The sequence below is a fragment of the Dendrobium catenatum genome, unplaced genomic scaffold (genome assembly GCF_001605985.2).
Source record: "Dendrobium catenatum unplaced genomic scaffold, ASM160598v2 fragScaff_scaffold_1021, whole genome shotgun sequence".
Lineage (NCBI taxonomy): Eukaryota > Viridiplantae > Streptophyta > Magnoliopsida > Asparagales > Orchidaceae > Dendrobium > Dendrobium catenatum.
In genome coordinates, this window is record NW_021319483.1 from 1,966,566 (window position 1) to 1,983,058 (window position 16,493).

The following is a 16,493-nucleotide window of genomic DNA, read 5'->3' on the forward strand; positions in this document are numbered from 1 at the left end:
TTTTCATTTTTTATTTAATATTGGCAGAAAATTTAGTTTCTCAATGTACGCATAATAATTCAATTAAAGATATGATTTTAAGGTAATAAGCACTTTTTCTCAGTATTAGACCTAATATTTTCAACATTCTATGGCTATTCCGGGATCGCCTGTCATTCGGTGATTTTTGTCAGTATACTGGGAACTCTGAGGTATCAGAAACATAATCCTTCTTCTACAATATACGCTATGCGAGAGATCTCAACCGTCTAAACTCAAGCCAGGCATCGCTGTAACGTGGGGCCAAATTCGCTAAATTACACAATCAATTCCACTATAGCGTATTGGAATTAAGAACGACTTTTGAGTTCAAAGTTATTGCCTCATGCCTTGGTTATTATTGGGGCCAACTCCGGTGTTTCATTATTTTTTCAATTAAATGCATTGCCTTTGGAACAACAGAGGGTTTTTTTATTAATAAAATATACTATTGAATTATCAATTTTTTTAAAATATAAAAATGCATATGAGATTATTATTTTATTAGGGCTTTATTTCGATAACGTCTTCTGAGATTCCGTTTCGAGAAACCTTTTATTATTACTTAAAGTAGCTTGTAAGTGTAAAAATTAAGAATGCTTCATATGTGAACTAATTATTAAAAGGTCCAGTCGAAGAAACTTGACTGTAGCTTCTTACATGATGAAACGTCCGGACGTAAAAAAATATTGTACGGAATCGGCGAGCTTGCTCTACTTTTTAACAAGTGTGTATCTGCGGCCGCGGGCGGTCCCTCCAGACGAACGGTTTTTTTGACTGTGATTCGCTAGACTGTTAGAACCTCGAATATTGCCTATGTTTGGAATTGCTAGGTATGCTCAACAGTATTACTCTGACAAGAATAGAAATTATCACCGTATTCAAGCCAATACTCCGAAGTCAATACTGAGTTGTCCGAATACCTTTCAGAAGACCGCGGTATTGGCTTAATAAGTTATATGGATCTTAACGAGTGATTTTACGATTAATTTGCTACGACAAATATACCCGACACAATACCTAGCAAGTTGACACAAATACAGGCCACACACGTAGCAATCTCGTGGTCCGGGTCATACCGGGCCCGACACGGTAAAGAAGAGTTACTTAACAGAACTGTGTACATACTTATTGGCGTCACGAATGTAGAGCTATCGTCAGATGTCCGACTCTAATTATTTTTTCTCGTTGTGATGACTTTCTTGTTGCTCTCTTAAAGCTGTTTTTTAGTACAAAAAATTATTTGTTGTACTAAAAAGTGGCTTTACGAAGAAGCAAATAAAACCGTCCCAAAATGAACTGTAAAATAGATTCTAAACTGTAAAAAGAAAAATCTTAAAGGAGTAAAAAAAATATCTCAAACTCAGCTAAAAGCAAGTCCCGAAATGCAAGCCAGCTAATCATTCTGTTATAAAAAAATAGCGGGGTTATTAGGGGTTTTTACATACCTAACACTTAAAAGTTCTTTATTTACTTATCTAACACCTAAACTTTAATATTTACTATCCTACCACCTAAAAACTCTTTCTCTCATCAAATATAGCACTCCGTTCCCTCCGTCAAAACCAAACCCCGATTTATGTATTTCGGGGACGTTTGCTTCCTTATCCCCTCTTCCCGCTCGGGCAGCTCTTCTTCCCGCATCGATTTGTTCGTGCGGGTATGCTCCTCCTTTTTCATTATCTTGTTATTGTGTTCGTTAACCCCATTGGATTTGGTTGCCTTCCCTCCCCGATGTTATTCTACATGTTCTCTATCTTTTTTTTTTCTTTTTTACTACATGTTCTGTAGCTAGGTTAACTGTTCTTCTTCCATCTGATTTGTTAACCCCATTTATGCCAGATCTGTTGTTCTTCTACAAAATTGAAAACAGGGAAAAATTATTTGCGGAATCATGAGCTTGAGAAGGCATATGATAATTTTTGTTTTAGCTTTCCTATTCATTACTCTACTTATATGATAATTTTATGGATCAGGCATCAACAATGGAACTTATTCAATCATGGAATACACAACCTACAGGAATATTTACTGTGGCCAAATTTAAAGAGCTTTCCATGTAAAATGGAGCAATAAAAGACTGCTACACTGAGCTTGGAGACCTTGAGAAAGCCGGGAAGTTCTATGACAAGTACATAGCGAGGCTGGAGAAAGAATGAGAAGACTAAAGCGTTAACTAGCTAAGCCCATGCCTCCATTTCATCTTCTCCCACAAAGAATCGTTTATTCAGTTATTAATGAAAAAATAAAACTCAAGTAATTAGCATGAACAAGAACAGAGAATACCCTAAACAGAAGAAGCAGAAATGGAGAATTAATAAAAATCGGCTGAGAAAATGAAGCACCGGTAGCCAAAATGAATAAAGAAAATACTTGAATAAAACCGACATCCAAAATGATCTGGCGGGGCGTTTGCACCGGCCGGAGAAAATGAACTGGTGAAAATAATTTTGGAGAAGTTTTCGGATGTTTGCACCGGCGGGACTTTTGCACTTGCGGGACGTTTGCACCGGTGGGACTTTTGCACCTGCGGGATGTTGGCACCGACATCGATCTGATGGGAAGGAGGGAAGGGGAGCTACTCTGTATCTCAAAATGAAGATTGTATTCGGAGAAGACGCAACGCCCTAGAGCTACTCCTAGATGTTTCCGCGCGCAAAAGCTGTTCTCGCGAGTTGGTTTTGACGGGAGCAGACGGAGTGTTAAATTTGATGAGGACTAGTTCATTACCGTGGTATAACAGTAAAATTTAAAGTTTAGATGTGAGATAAGTAAATAGAGAACTTTGAGGTGTTATGTATGTAAAAATCCCTATTATTATTTGTATATTAAATTAAGTGAGAATAAAATATTCGGACCGAAATAATACTTATTTTTTTATATAGCAAATTTCTAAGGTTGACCAAACGGCAAGAAAACGCTGCCGCTGGCAAGGGAAAAGCGGAGCACGAAACGAACGGCTGAGATTGCTCTGCAGTTAATCAGTAAAACGGACTGTACAATAATTAATTTATTAAAATAATATTAAAATGGAGGAAAAGTCCAACTTATAACTGAAGCTTCGCACCACCAACTCGATGGACGTAGCTCACTAGCAGAATCGCATCACGAGGAAAATAAATCAATCACTACCGTCCATCAAATATATCCCGCCTTTGAGCCTTTGACTGAAAACTCCCTTCTTTCTCTTTTACTTTTTTTTTCCCTTAATTTGTAATTTTGATATTTAATTATTTTATCGTTTTTCCTTTCTACTTTATAAATGTTGGCCCAATCTCTTCTTCATCTTCTTCCAAGAACTCAAATAGTTTATGGTGCAGGGGACAGCTAGTGTTTCGGAAGCGAGGAGCGAGAGAGTGTGACATGGCCGTTGATCTAATCGGCTACGCGAAGATGGACGATCAGATCACGATTCAGGAGGCCGCGGCGGCCGGGATCCGGAGCATGGAAAACCTAATCTTCCAGCTCAATCGTCACCATCAGAAATCCACCTCATCGTCTGCAACGGCAGCCACCATCGATTGCCGGGAAATCGCCGATCATACCGTCTCAAAGTTCAAGAAGATGATCTCCATCCTAAATCGCACCGGACACGCTCGATTCCGCCGCGGCCCTTCCAGTCCAATTCTTCCGGCCGCTGTAAAACCTACACCGCAGGTAGCGGTTCTGCCTTCTGCGCCGGCTATGGCGGTACCCGTTGTCCCCTTACAGAGCCTGACGCTGGATTTCACCAAGCCGAGCTCCGTTGGCGGTGGATCCACTGATCTTGCCATCGTCGCCGCATCATCAGGGAAGTACATTAAAGAGACCTTCAGCATCTCGACGCCGATTTCTTCGGCGAACTCTTCCTTTATGTCATCGATCACAGGCGATGGAAGTGTCTCTAATGGCCGCCCGGGCGGGACAACCTCTCTTCTCCTTCCGCCAGCGCCGGCCATCTCTGCTGGCGGTGTCGTTGCCGGCAAACCGCCGCTCGCTGCCTACAAGAAGCGCTGCCATAGCCACGCTCACTCGGAAGACTTTGCCGGAAAGTTCGCTGCTAACGGCGGTCGCTGCCACTGTTCCAAGCGCCGGTAAGCAGCTATATTCCCAAGGGAATAACTGTTAGCTTTCCATGGTTTATTAAACGTTTCCCCTCTAACTTGTGCCTCTTTTCCTTTACAGAAAGAATCGCGTGAAGAGGACGATCCGCGTTCCGGCGATTAGCTCAAAGATGGCGGATATCCCACCCGACGAGTACTCATGGCGAAAGTATGGTCAGAAACCGATCAAGGGCTCTCCATATCCAAGGTAATTTTAATTTTTAAACACCCGATCTTGATCCAACGTGGACTATTGCCGCCAAATCCAGAAACCCTAATTCCTTCATCTTCTTGGTCGCAGAGGATACTACAAGTGCAGCAGCCTGCGCGGTTGCCCGGCGAGGAAGCACGTGGAGCGCGCGCCGGACGATCCCTCGATGCTAATCGTCACCTACGAGGGCGAGCACCGCCACTCTCAGCCGTCCGATGCCCTCGTCTTCGACACGCACCGCGAGATCTGAGCCGCCCGTTTTTCTTTTCCTTTTCCACCTCTTCTTCCGAGTGTAGCCTGCACTTCTTTTCTCTTTCATACTTTTTTTTTCTTTCGTTTATTTGCTATTTAGGCCTCCACTATTTACGACTATCATTTTCCCTCTCTCTTGAGGGTCGATCCTGTAAAAAAGAAAAAGATTGGAAAAAGGAAGGAGAAATTGAATTGAGCTCATTTGACCAACTGTAGTGATTGTCGGCCCTTCTTTATGAGTCGGATTTAATGGTGATTTGGAATCCGCTTGTCAGCGAGTCAAAATATTCGGCACCGTGGGACCCGTCTAGTTGACCTTCATGCATTGTCATGCTTTGTGAGTGAATTGAAGCCATTCTTTAATACGTAGCCGTTGAAAGTTAAATTAAAGTCATTAATTACGTAACTGTCACTGCCTTACCCGGAGAAGTTTACGCAAATTAATTGCTCCTGGCTCGACTACGTTCAAGTCAAATGCGCTTAGTATCACTTGATTGTAGTTTATGGAACTCTCAATTTCTTTGGCCATGATCAAATTCAAATCTCTTTTGTTTTTTTCCCCATTTGCTGAAATATGCGATGAAAAAGCCTTAAAGGTTATTGTCCCCTATTTAATTACTTCTCATAGTAATTTTTTTTTTATAAAAAAAAAATAGTAAAAAATCGGTCTCAAATAAAGTTTAAGGTTTTGTTTGGAACGGTTTTCTTATTGCTTTTTAAAGCGATTTTTTAGTACAAAAATTTTAAATTTTTAACTAAAAAGTTATTTTAATAATTAGAAAGAAAGTTGTCTCAAACGTATCCTAAATAGACTTAAAGCCATTAATTAATAGGAAATCATATAGCTATGTGATGAATTGTGTTAGAAAATATGGTTCCTAAGCAAATGAAAAATTGAATGATTTATTATTAGTTCTCTACCAATTTCAAAAAGTTGTGGTCCGAGTGGTTGATGAGGGGCAGCCGGAGGTGATGTTCGGTGGGGGCGGTGGCCGGCGACTGGTGGTGATGGCTGGCGGGGCGGCGGTGGCTAGCGGGGGATTATTTTACACCTTAAATGTATCAAATTAAACAGTCCCTTAATGAATTCATCAAGCAAATCAGTTATTTTTACTGAGGCTGAATTATTACTTTATTAGATCAATCGGTGTGGTCGAAGTTGGGAAATTTAGGCTTCATCGTATTATAACGATATATAAAATTTTTATAAAAAAAAAAAAAAAAAGTTTCCACACAAAAGACTAACGCGAAGAGTGGCAAGTCTGGTTTATTTCCATAAAATAAAATAACGGGCCTGACTAAATGGGCTGAATTAGTGATTGGTGGGGCACACCTCCACATTTATTCCAACAAATCCGACAAGGCCTAACCATCATGAATGGTAAGGTTATTGACTTAGGGCATGGATTCCTTTATTAGTCTACAATGTTATCTTCGTCCAATAATGAAATGCAATCGAGCCATTGATTTCTTCATATTTGTTTTTCTCAATCTTTTATTGCAAGTTGGTGGAAGTTGACACTTGACAGCCAATATACTGCTAATAAATAGAAGTTGTAAGCAATTGTGAATGAATGATTCTTATCTTGGAAACCTTTTTTGAGTTATGTGGAAATATTTGGGCTTTGTTTATTTGAAATTGGCATCTGACCAACTCATCAATTTGAAGAATCAATTGAGTGCATTTCTTGACTTTTTCTATCATGGAATATGTTATTCATAAGCCATCTAATATGCATCTTTTGATGGAATATTTTAGAGATGGTTTTTTTTTTTTTTTTTTACCTTCAAATATTTATCTCTGTATTATCATAGAAATAGAAGTAGAATTTGTAACAGCCCAAACTCTTAACTTTCAAGATGTTGTCCGCTCATGCTCTGAGATGAGCACACTTAAATGTTGAGTTTCTTACAAAAATTTCAGTCATCACACCAAAAGTTGCTCGATGTTCAAAAGTTTAGCTTTTATTTACTTAAGTGGTTTGACATAAATAAATAAAGTAAATTTGTTTATATGTTGAAGTTAAAAAGTGAAAAATTATATGGTCACACCTAGTTAAAATAGATGTTCTAATTATATATTTCGATTGTAGATGATTGACTTTCATTGAGTATTATGGAATGTCTTAATACAATCTATAAAAAAAAAAATCTAAAGATGTTCTACTTATATATTTTGATTGTAGATGATTGACTTTCACTGAGAATTATAGAAGGACTTAATACAATCTTAAAAAAAATCTAAAATGTGTAAAGCTCCATTACAATGTTATTGAAGAGGATGTGAATGTGCTCATGTGGTAGATGTTTCACTATAGAAATTTGATCTCTCACCTTGGATAAAGGCAGTAGGTCGAAGAATTTGGTGTTTAGGAATGACTAAAGACATTTATGATAATCCCTTTTCTAGGAGGAGAAAAATTATTGACATATAGCTTTAAAGGTGACTAGAGGGAAGTAAACATTACCTCTCCTTGTGAGGGGGGGCTAAAAACTAGAGCCTGCTAGCGAGAATACTAAAAATGACTAATTAGCACTTGATATGATAATTAAATCTCTAAAATTATTTACAATACAGGGGTTCTTGCTAATTTTATGGCTATTCAAATTTGAAAAAAATAAGTTTTATTTATAAATTTTAATAAATATTATATAAATTTTCTTATCAACATATTTTATATTCACATCAACATTAGATGATCTAGATCATGCCCTCCTCTATCTAGGGAGGTGTTAAGATGATCCAACTTCCAAGTTGGACAAATTAATAAATTATCTAATATTTAAGCTACTCCATCAATAGATTTACGTTTAATAATGTTTAGCTTTTACTTTTTCTTATATTACTAAGTATACACTCCTAATCAACGAATCGTTAATTGCCTATGTAAAATATATAATACACATCCTCTTTCTCTAATGTTTGAGAAGAGGGAGAGTACATAAATCAAGATGAGAGAACATGTTCAACAATAAAGCTTATTTTTTTCAATAGAAATTATAGAAAGTAAATGTCCACATATGACCATTTATACCCAACGCCAGTGTTAAATCTTATCAATACTATGGAGATGGTAGAGATTCCTGATGCTGATCCTTAACGACGGTGATAGTTGCCGACAACAGTAGCATATGGTAGTCATCAACGATGATGGATAAGAGAGTTTTTTCTAGATCTATCTGTCCCTCCTTCATCATGTGAAGAATGAGACACTATTTATAAAATTTTTGTAGTGTCATGCTTCGTAAATATGGAGAAGATCAAAAGCAAATTCAGAGTGCTCTATCAGATGATCAATATTAATTCCCTCAATCATAAAGAGTTCGCCATACATTTAAGGGCCTTAATCAAGCGATATTGAGCTCGTTGGATTCATCTCATTGAACCGCTTGATTCGACTATAAGCATGTCTGATTTGGAGATCACTTGGTTATCTAATTCATGCTCTAAAACTTACTAATATGCTTTTAGGCCTTGATTCAAACTCATTTGGACTCCGATTGGACCAATTTTTGCATCGTTCAGCTCATCTTATCAATACGTTCAATTTGAATATAAATTTGTTAAATTTTGAATTAAGATGATCCCAAATTTAATTTTGAAATTTTTTAATTTAAATATATTTCAAAATTAGTGCATGATCAAGAAGATTTTGATGATGTATCAATACTAACAGTCTTTCATTTCTGAAAAGTATTTCGTTTACTTTTTTTTTTTTTTGGGAAATTGTTTACTTTTTTTATTTTTTATTTTTTTTAACAGGAAAATAGACTGACCGTACAAAATTAGCCGAGCTTCCACTGTAGTCTTAAAAGACCTTGAAATTCCTTCATTTCAGTAGTCTTTAAAATAATTAAAATTATTTTTTCGCACTTAACGCAGAAGAAATATTATTTTAGTTTATAATTGGCTGGCCAATAAATTCAGCCAAAAATGTACTCGCCAGCAAAAACTACTGTTGGAATTCTCCCAAAATAATAATAATAAAAAAAAAGTATTGGTGGAATCAGATTGAGCAGTCTTTTGGCCGGTCTTTTTGACCCGTCAGTTTCTGTAAATTTAGCAGTACTTCTAATAAAAAATGTTAGAATTTTTTTAATTTTTCTTAAGAGATAAAAATAAAAATGATTCTTTTATTCTTTATAAACACTAAAATGTTATCAATTATTTAATTTCTTAATTTTTTAAATAGGAATATAAATACTCTATATTGATTAAATGATCAATATTGTTCATTGGCTCTTTATGAAGATTAATTATTCTTTGCGGACGTCTAACGCCGTTCGGAGACCAACTAAAATGCATACCCGGCCCGGTGCTGCTCGGTACCATTCAGTACTATGACTCAGTACTGCTAATATGGCTACACCTGATTCGCCTCCGAACGTAGAGCTGTGTCCAGCCTCCGCATATAATAATTTCTTTTTTTTATGAACGATCAATATAATCTCCAATTATATTAATAGATTATTTTGATCCCTAATTTTTTTAAAAAAGAATCAAAATAATTTTATAGTGAGAGATAAAAAATAATCTTTTAATATTGTTGGAAACTATTTTATTTTTTCTTAAAAAGTCAAAAAATCACTTTGATTCTTTTCTCATTCTATATTTAAAGAATTAAGTGATAAAATCGATTTTCTTATATATAGTCAAAATTATTTTGATTTTTTATCATTTTCTTAACTTTAATTGGAGATTTTTATATAGTAGAAATTTATTAAAACTAATTACAGATGTTGGGGTATATGAAGAAAAGTAGTTAGTATTACAAATTTGTATAACTTCTCAAATGTTTTGCCTTTCTAATGTAATAGACCTTTTTATTGATTAAGCAAAAAAGAATAAGAGCTATTAAGCTCATAAATATAACAAAAAAATAGTAATATTAATAAATGAAGAATATCAGTAGACTAAATCATTAATAATGTTAATAATACCATTAATTTATTATAATGAGCCAAATTTTTGTAAATGAAAGATAAGGAACGACAACTGGCAGTATCAGCAGCTACAGCTTTGACAAAAGGAGATCCTATACGAACTTTCCAACCTGTGAATAATCTAGCTTAAACCCATTCGGCACATTTTTTTTAAAGCTTATTTTATTTATATTTTATTATGTATAAAATCTATTTTATATCGGCAAAACTAAAACACACAATTTTTATTTTTAATTAAATATCAAAGTTTTTTTATTAATATAGTGATGATTGTTGTCAATGGTGGGGTAGCAATGGAGAAATTATTTGGTGCAGAGACGTAGTTCTGCGTCCGGATCATAATTAAATCTTGACATGTGGAGGAGAGAAGTAGATGTTCGGTTGGATATTGTTTATTCTTTCTGTTTTGTCAGCACGTCTTACCCAACCTAAAAAATTTGAATTCGCAAGAGTTTAAAAGACTCGAAGGTAGGTTATTTTACTTTTCACTCAGCATTTTTCTATGCACTTTCTCTAGTTCGGTTTTTCTCAGTCCAGATGTTGTTGTTCCAATCCTTCAGCATTCCAGTAGATTGTTGCGCCTTCGCTGCCCTTTTGTCGTCCCGATAACAATAACAATGGCTAACAATCATTTATGATAGTTATTTTAAAAACATTAAAAGCGCCTGTTATAAGTTGTTAACTTTTAATGATTTAAAAATAAATTAGTTTATTTGTAAATACAAATATAAAAAATATTTAAAAACTAACTAAACAAATAATTTTTTGTTGAAAATAAAAATAATATCAAACAAACTCTTAATTATCAAACATTTAATTCATACTTTTATTTTATTTATCAAAGAAACTATAATTTGGATCCAATTTATTTTCAAATAAATTCAAAACAAAAACCTGTCATACAATATTTAGGTTTCATTTGAGACAATGAGACAAGTTTATTAAATAAATTTTTAGTACAAATAAAAAATATTTTTTGAAATTTTTATACTAAATAATTATAAAAAAAAACGGCTCTCTTACTGCATTTATAAAATAATCTCAAACAATATCAAACATTTAATTCATACTTTTATTTTATTTATAAAAAAAAAACTATAATTTGGATCCAATTTATTTTCAAATAAATTCAAAACAAAGCCTGTCATACAATATTTAGGTTTCATTTGAGACAAATTTATTACTATTTTTTAAAATAAGTTTTTAGTACGAACAAAATTTTTTTTTTGAAATTTTTATACTAAATAATTACCCAAAAAAACGGCTCTGCATTTATATGTTTTAATAATATCAAAATTAATCAATCTTGGACTTGTTGAATTTGTCTCATCGAAATGATTGATTTGACTATAAGAATAAAAATTTTGAAGACCATTTTTTCCCTCAACTAACAAAATCTTGATCTAGCATCATTAAACACATTGAATAGAGGTGTTTTTGTTAGGGAGCGATGAACCAAATATAAAAAGAAATAGTAAAGAGAACCAAAAAATATCCTTACAATCAAATTTATTTCGGGGGCTTTGTTCCCGGCCGGAAACCCCACAGGAGCGCTACCCCTTGATACTAATGAGAAATTACATCAGCTATCTTTTGACATAGCGTTTATTATTGTCGCCTACCTACCATCAGCTATCATGATTGATCGATACTAATAAGTATCGCCACCCATTCTTCGACGACCTCCAATGACCGATGCCAAAGACTTGTTATTGCTCGTCTTTTATCATTTGTCGTCCACTAACATCAATAACTCTCCTTATATCATTATAAATTTTCTAACACATAATAATTTAATATCTCTTACGAGAAATAATCATGAGTTCTTATAACTCAATCTTTCCATTATCCAACAAGTGCAGCATTCACAATAACAAAATATTTCGCTCCATCTCTTATGACTAGCTCGCAGGAACAAGTCCCTGAACAACGAAGGCCGAGCCTCTACTCCTTCTACTTACTGACAAGTGTAAGCCTAACAGTACAGTCTTCTGTGACCAGATTGGACCTCTTCTTCCACTTTCAACCAGAAAAGATGAAAGCAGAAAGATATATATAAGAACACTCATCACTAATCCTCTTTCTAACCGCCACTAATTTATCCTTTTCTTTGTCTTCTCTCGCTATCCTTTTCAGTTTTCTACGTCACCTGCACAATATTTTTTTCGTGAACCAGCGATCATCAGTGGATAAGATGTCTCATCTGGACAAAGTCTAGTGGGAAAGTCTCATCAAGATTAGTGCATTAGCCCACCAATGTAGGGCGATTGATGGGCGAGCACAGTTTGGAACCTCCCATCTAGATCTCGGATTCGAAACCCCTCTACTACAGCCTCGTCTCTTCAGTGGGACAAAGCAAGATGTAGGTGGGTGGCCTCGTTAGGTTCTGTCGAGGGATTAGTTATGCCGCTAATAGCTCCCATTGAAGTGGCAGCGGGTAAATACCAGTTCCAAAAAAAAAAAAAAACTTAGTGCAGTACACATGGGTTTGATGTCGGTGGATAGCCTCATTAGGTTCCGTCGAGTGATTAGTTACGCCGCTAAGCACTCCCTTTGAGATGGCAGCGGGTAGAAACCCGTTCGAAAAAAAAAAAATTAGTGCAGTACACATGGAATGCAAAAGCAGGCAGCAAAGAATATCTTCATTGTCTATTCTCTATATTCTCCCTATCAATTGAATGACTCAACAAACAAACCTTAACAATTCGTGCGACTTGTTGACTTAGTTATATTATAGTTATTAATGAGCTGGTTCCCACCAAGTGTTTTGGCTGTATTAGGACTTATTTCTTCTTCCATTCAAAACAATTAGGGAAAATAAGAGCAAACCAGCAGTTTACGTTACAACCCCTAACATGCTTAATTAAGCTTATTTCTTAGATTTGTTATTGGTCTGTTTAATGAGACAAGTCTTAATCGGATTAAAAACCCGTAATTAATGCAATTAATGGCGTTATTAAGAGATGGGACAATGAGCGGGAGTGGTTAAAATTAATTAGGCTTGGTCAGATCATGCCAAAGGATTTAAAAACTTTGTCTGGGTGAGGATATTCTAATCAAGATTTGATCAAAGTTGATTTTAAAAATCTTGAATTTGTTCTAAGATGAATATAATATAAATATTAATGAGGATTGATTACTTAAATATTATACTCATCTCAAAGAAATTTTAAGATTAAATTTTGATCAAGATATTGTAACTCGGTTTTTTTAAGGCTTAAGGTTTAGTTTAGGACAACTTTCTTACTGCTTTCTGAAGCAGATTTTTAGTATAAAATTTTTTTAAATAAAAGTTTTTAACTATAAAACTATTTTAGAAAGTAGTAAAAAAGGTGTCCCAAGCGAAACCTAAAATCTATAGTTGGGACGACTTTCTTACTGATTTGTTTTTCATATTATTACCATAATTTTTGTTTGACTTTTGCTTTTAAAAAAATGTACAAAAGATGCATTTTACAACAATTTTAGGCTTCATTTGGGACGACTTTCTTACTGCTTCTTAAAACAAATTTTTAGTACAAAAATAAAAAATTTGTACTAAAAAGCTGCTTTAAGAAGCTGTAAGAAAGCCGTCTCAAACGAATCCTTCAAATTTTTCTTTTTCTAATGGAAACTTATAAAGGAGAAGGAAGCTATCCCAAGGCTTCATTTGAGATAGCTTCTAGCCACAGTTTTTTTACTGATTTTAAGAAAATGGTGCTAAAAATCTGCAATATAAAATAGCAAAAAAACTATCTCAAATAAAGCCTACATAATGATAGAGAGGTTTTAGTTTGTTCTTTTACCCTCAATTCATGATGAAAAATTTCGGTTTAGAATATTTTAATATAAATTTAATTGAGATGAATTATTATTTAATATATTTACTATGAGATGATTACAATATAAAATTTATTTGACTAATTTAGGATTGTATTTATTTCAAAACAGATCAAACTTTAAATTTAGTTAAATATTAAAATTTACGTCAGAATATTTTATTATAATACGATGAATGTAAAAATTATTAAATTTAATATGAGATTAGTTTAATATAAACTTTTTTATTTATGGCGCTAATCAATTATTTTTAATCCCATGAAAATACAATTTATTTCACTGTTTTTTTTTTAATATTAACAAAACAAAAAAAGAATCAAAATCAATTTGGGCTGCCCTACTTTTGTCCTTGTGAATTACTGAAGAGGTGCTATAGGGCCCCCAATGGGCCTTGATTAGTACAGGTTGTGGGCCATAAAAGTGGCCCGCAACCATGTGAACGTGCGTGAAAGGTGCTTTGGAGTGGTCAACTATATCATGGTTGGAATCCAAGCATTGACAATGATGTACGAATTTTGACATTTACGCCCCTTGAGGTATTAGTCTTCTCTGTCATGTCAACAATTTACATATATTTTTTAATTATTATTTTCTAATACAAAATGAGTCAGATTTGAGCAAACTAAATAAATTTGACTTGTTAAAAACAGTCAAAAAAATTATATCTTTGACTTGTTAACATATCGAGCCAATATGAACTATTCATGAGCATAAATTTAAGTTCAGATCATATAAAAATTATTACGGGTTTTTTTTCTCGGAGAATTACGTCCCATATCAATATATTCTTCCTTATATTAGAGATCGTTTGTTCCTATACTAACATAGAAGCATAAATTAATGTTCATGAGGCTATCGGTGTTTATCAAAAATAACTTGAGCAAGTTTCTAACAAAAGAAAGAAAGAACATAAAAATAGAGCTAAAAAATCTAAAAAAGGACATCAAGACCTTCAACCTCCACTCCCTCAACAAAATTGTGAATATAAGCCAAAGAAATAAAATACTCCATTGAATACAAAGCGTGTTAATATTCTCATGACTATACATAATGAAGAGAATGTTAAATGAACCAATCCACTAAAGCCAAATACTGGCAACCAGGATTATTATTCACATTTTCATCGAAGCCGAGGAAATACAACTGAAGCTTGCAGACAATTAAAAGAATAAATTTAAATTTTAATCCAACAAGGATATATCTATCAATTTACTCAAAACACACATACCCGAAATGAAACAAAATTGTTGCAGGCTAAGCGATTCATAGCGATAGAGTGAAATGCTTTTACATCTTTGCAGTGTACGAAATTCAACACACATACAAAGGATCAAGAAACATCATGATTTTTACGTGAAAATCCTAAAAAGAGACAATCACAGGGTTTTGCTTACTTGAAAAGATTCCACTAATATTTGAATTGATTGGTTTTGCGATTTATGTCCATTTGGGCTCAGATTCGACTGAATTTGGTGTCATTGGATTCATATCATTGAGATGTAGGGGTGTCAATATTTGACACGACCCGAAAACCCGACTTAAACCTGACCTGAAAATTCCGGCTTAGGGTCAACCCAGACCTGAAATGGGTCGGGTTCAGGTTCAGCAATTCGACCCATTTTAAAAATCGAGTCGGGTTCAAGTTAAGCCTCTTGGTCTGAAAGCGACCCATTTTTGACCTGAAAAGCGGACTTTGACCTGTTTTTTGACCCAAAAACTAGTGCTTATTTCATGGTTCTAGGTCATTTGAGTCATGTTGGGTTGACCCGGACTCGAAGCGGGTCCGATTCGGGTCCGAAACACCGACACATTAGCAAAAAGTGGGTCAGGTTCGGGTTGACCCAAATAACGCCGGATCAATTTCGAGTTTGACACGAACACGACCAGTCACCCGAAATTGACACCCCTATTGAGATGTTTTATTTGACTATAAGCTTGTTGAAATCAGAGCTTCGGCGATCCCGATTTTAATTTTTAAAGCTTCTTGCTCTTACTCGCATCGAGATTCATGTCGGACCAAGACTATTTTCGGTGACGTATCACATATTATGATATATAAATATACATGAATAAATATGATCAATAAGTTTAAATATTTTGACAATTTGCAATATTAACAGGTGGTCATAGCGAGCACTGATCAATAATGTGCAATGGCAAGCACAACATGGATTTAAAAATTATATGATTTTGATGATATTCAACAAATTAGAATATTTCAAACTATTATAATTTTATCTTATATTTTTTTATTTCATTCTAAATATTAAAAAAATTACAACTAATTAATGAAATATAATACTATACTAATATAGTCGATCAAAACTCCTAAATATGATATACTCTAAAGATAACTGTTATTTTCTTACCTACTTTTTAATATTTTTTTTTTCCTATACTTAAATAAAAATTAAGATTATTCTTTTTTAAACATTATTTATGTTAGAGGAATATTAAATTATTAAATTCAAGGTCAAACCACACCCTATTTTATGCTTGAATAATTAATCTTGCTAAATTCAATGAATTCGAGCTGCTCATAAACAACTTTTTTAATAAAAAAATAGAATATTAATTTAAAACAACCAAAGAGTAATAATGAAAGACCATAAAAAGGAATCGGTGTAGTTAGGGATTCATTTTTTTTTTTTGGGAGATAGGGACTCATTTCCGTACATATATTTTCTTAATACTTTCTGGTTGCGTCCAGGAGTATTCGCGGCGATAGAGAAATATCATATTTAACGTCTAAGCATTGTACGAAAATCCGGCACGCAATCAGATAAGGAGAGAGGGTCTAGCATTTATGAGACACCAAGATTTTTACGTGGAAAACCCCTGTAAAAGGGGGAAAAACCACGGGGCCTAGCCCAGTTTGAACGAATCCACTAATATTAACAGTCGATTACAAATGAGGCCCTTCCTTGAGAGAAGGCCTTAGCTTGATGTACATCTTATGGAGTACATTACATGATGTAAATACAAAGAGACGTAAGTCTGACGATGGATGTCGGAAAGACTGTAGTCGGCGGGCGACGTAAGTTAGGAGGACCGTAGTCGGCTGGCGACGGAGGTCGGAAGGACTGTAGTCTGACGATGAAGATCAGTAGGGTAGCGTCAGGTAGAAGTCCAGCAATGGACAGAAACACATCTTCGCATAGACGTCC

General features: G+C 34.5%; 1 protein-coding gene across 2 annotated transcripts in view; it reads left to right on the plus strand.

Moving 5' to 3' along the window:
• The window catches only part of LOC110110140 (WRKY transcription factor WRKY51), a 9,252-nt gene extending 4,474 nt beyond the window's left edge, over positions 1 to 4,778 (plus strand). Inside the window, exons 2-4 of one of the 2 annotated variants that reach the window (XM_028697875.1) lie at positions 3,750 to 4,091; positions 4,183 to 4,308; positions 4,402 to 4,778. In XM_028697875.1, coding sequence (XP_028553708.1) covers positions 3,750 to 4,091; positions 4,183 to 4,308; positions 4,402 to 4,561 — 628 coding nt within the window. In that variant the 3' untranslated portion in view covers positions 4,562 to 4,778. Of the gene's footprint in view, positions 1 to 3,317; positions 4,092 to 4,182; positions 4,309 to 4,401 lie in introns of those variants that run through there. The other variant, XM_020841482.2, reaches the window with a different exon arrangement.
• The last annotated feature ends 11,715 nt before the right edge of the window (positions 4,779 to 16,493 follow it).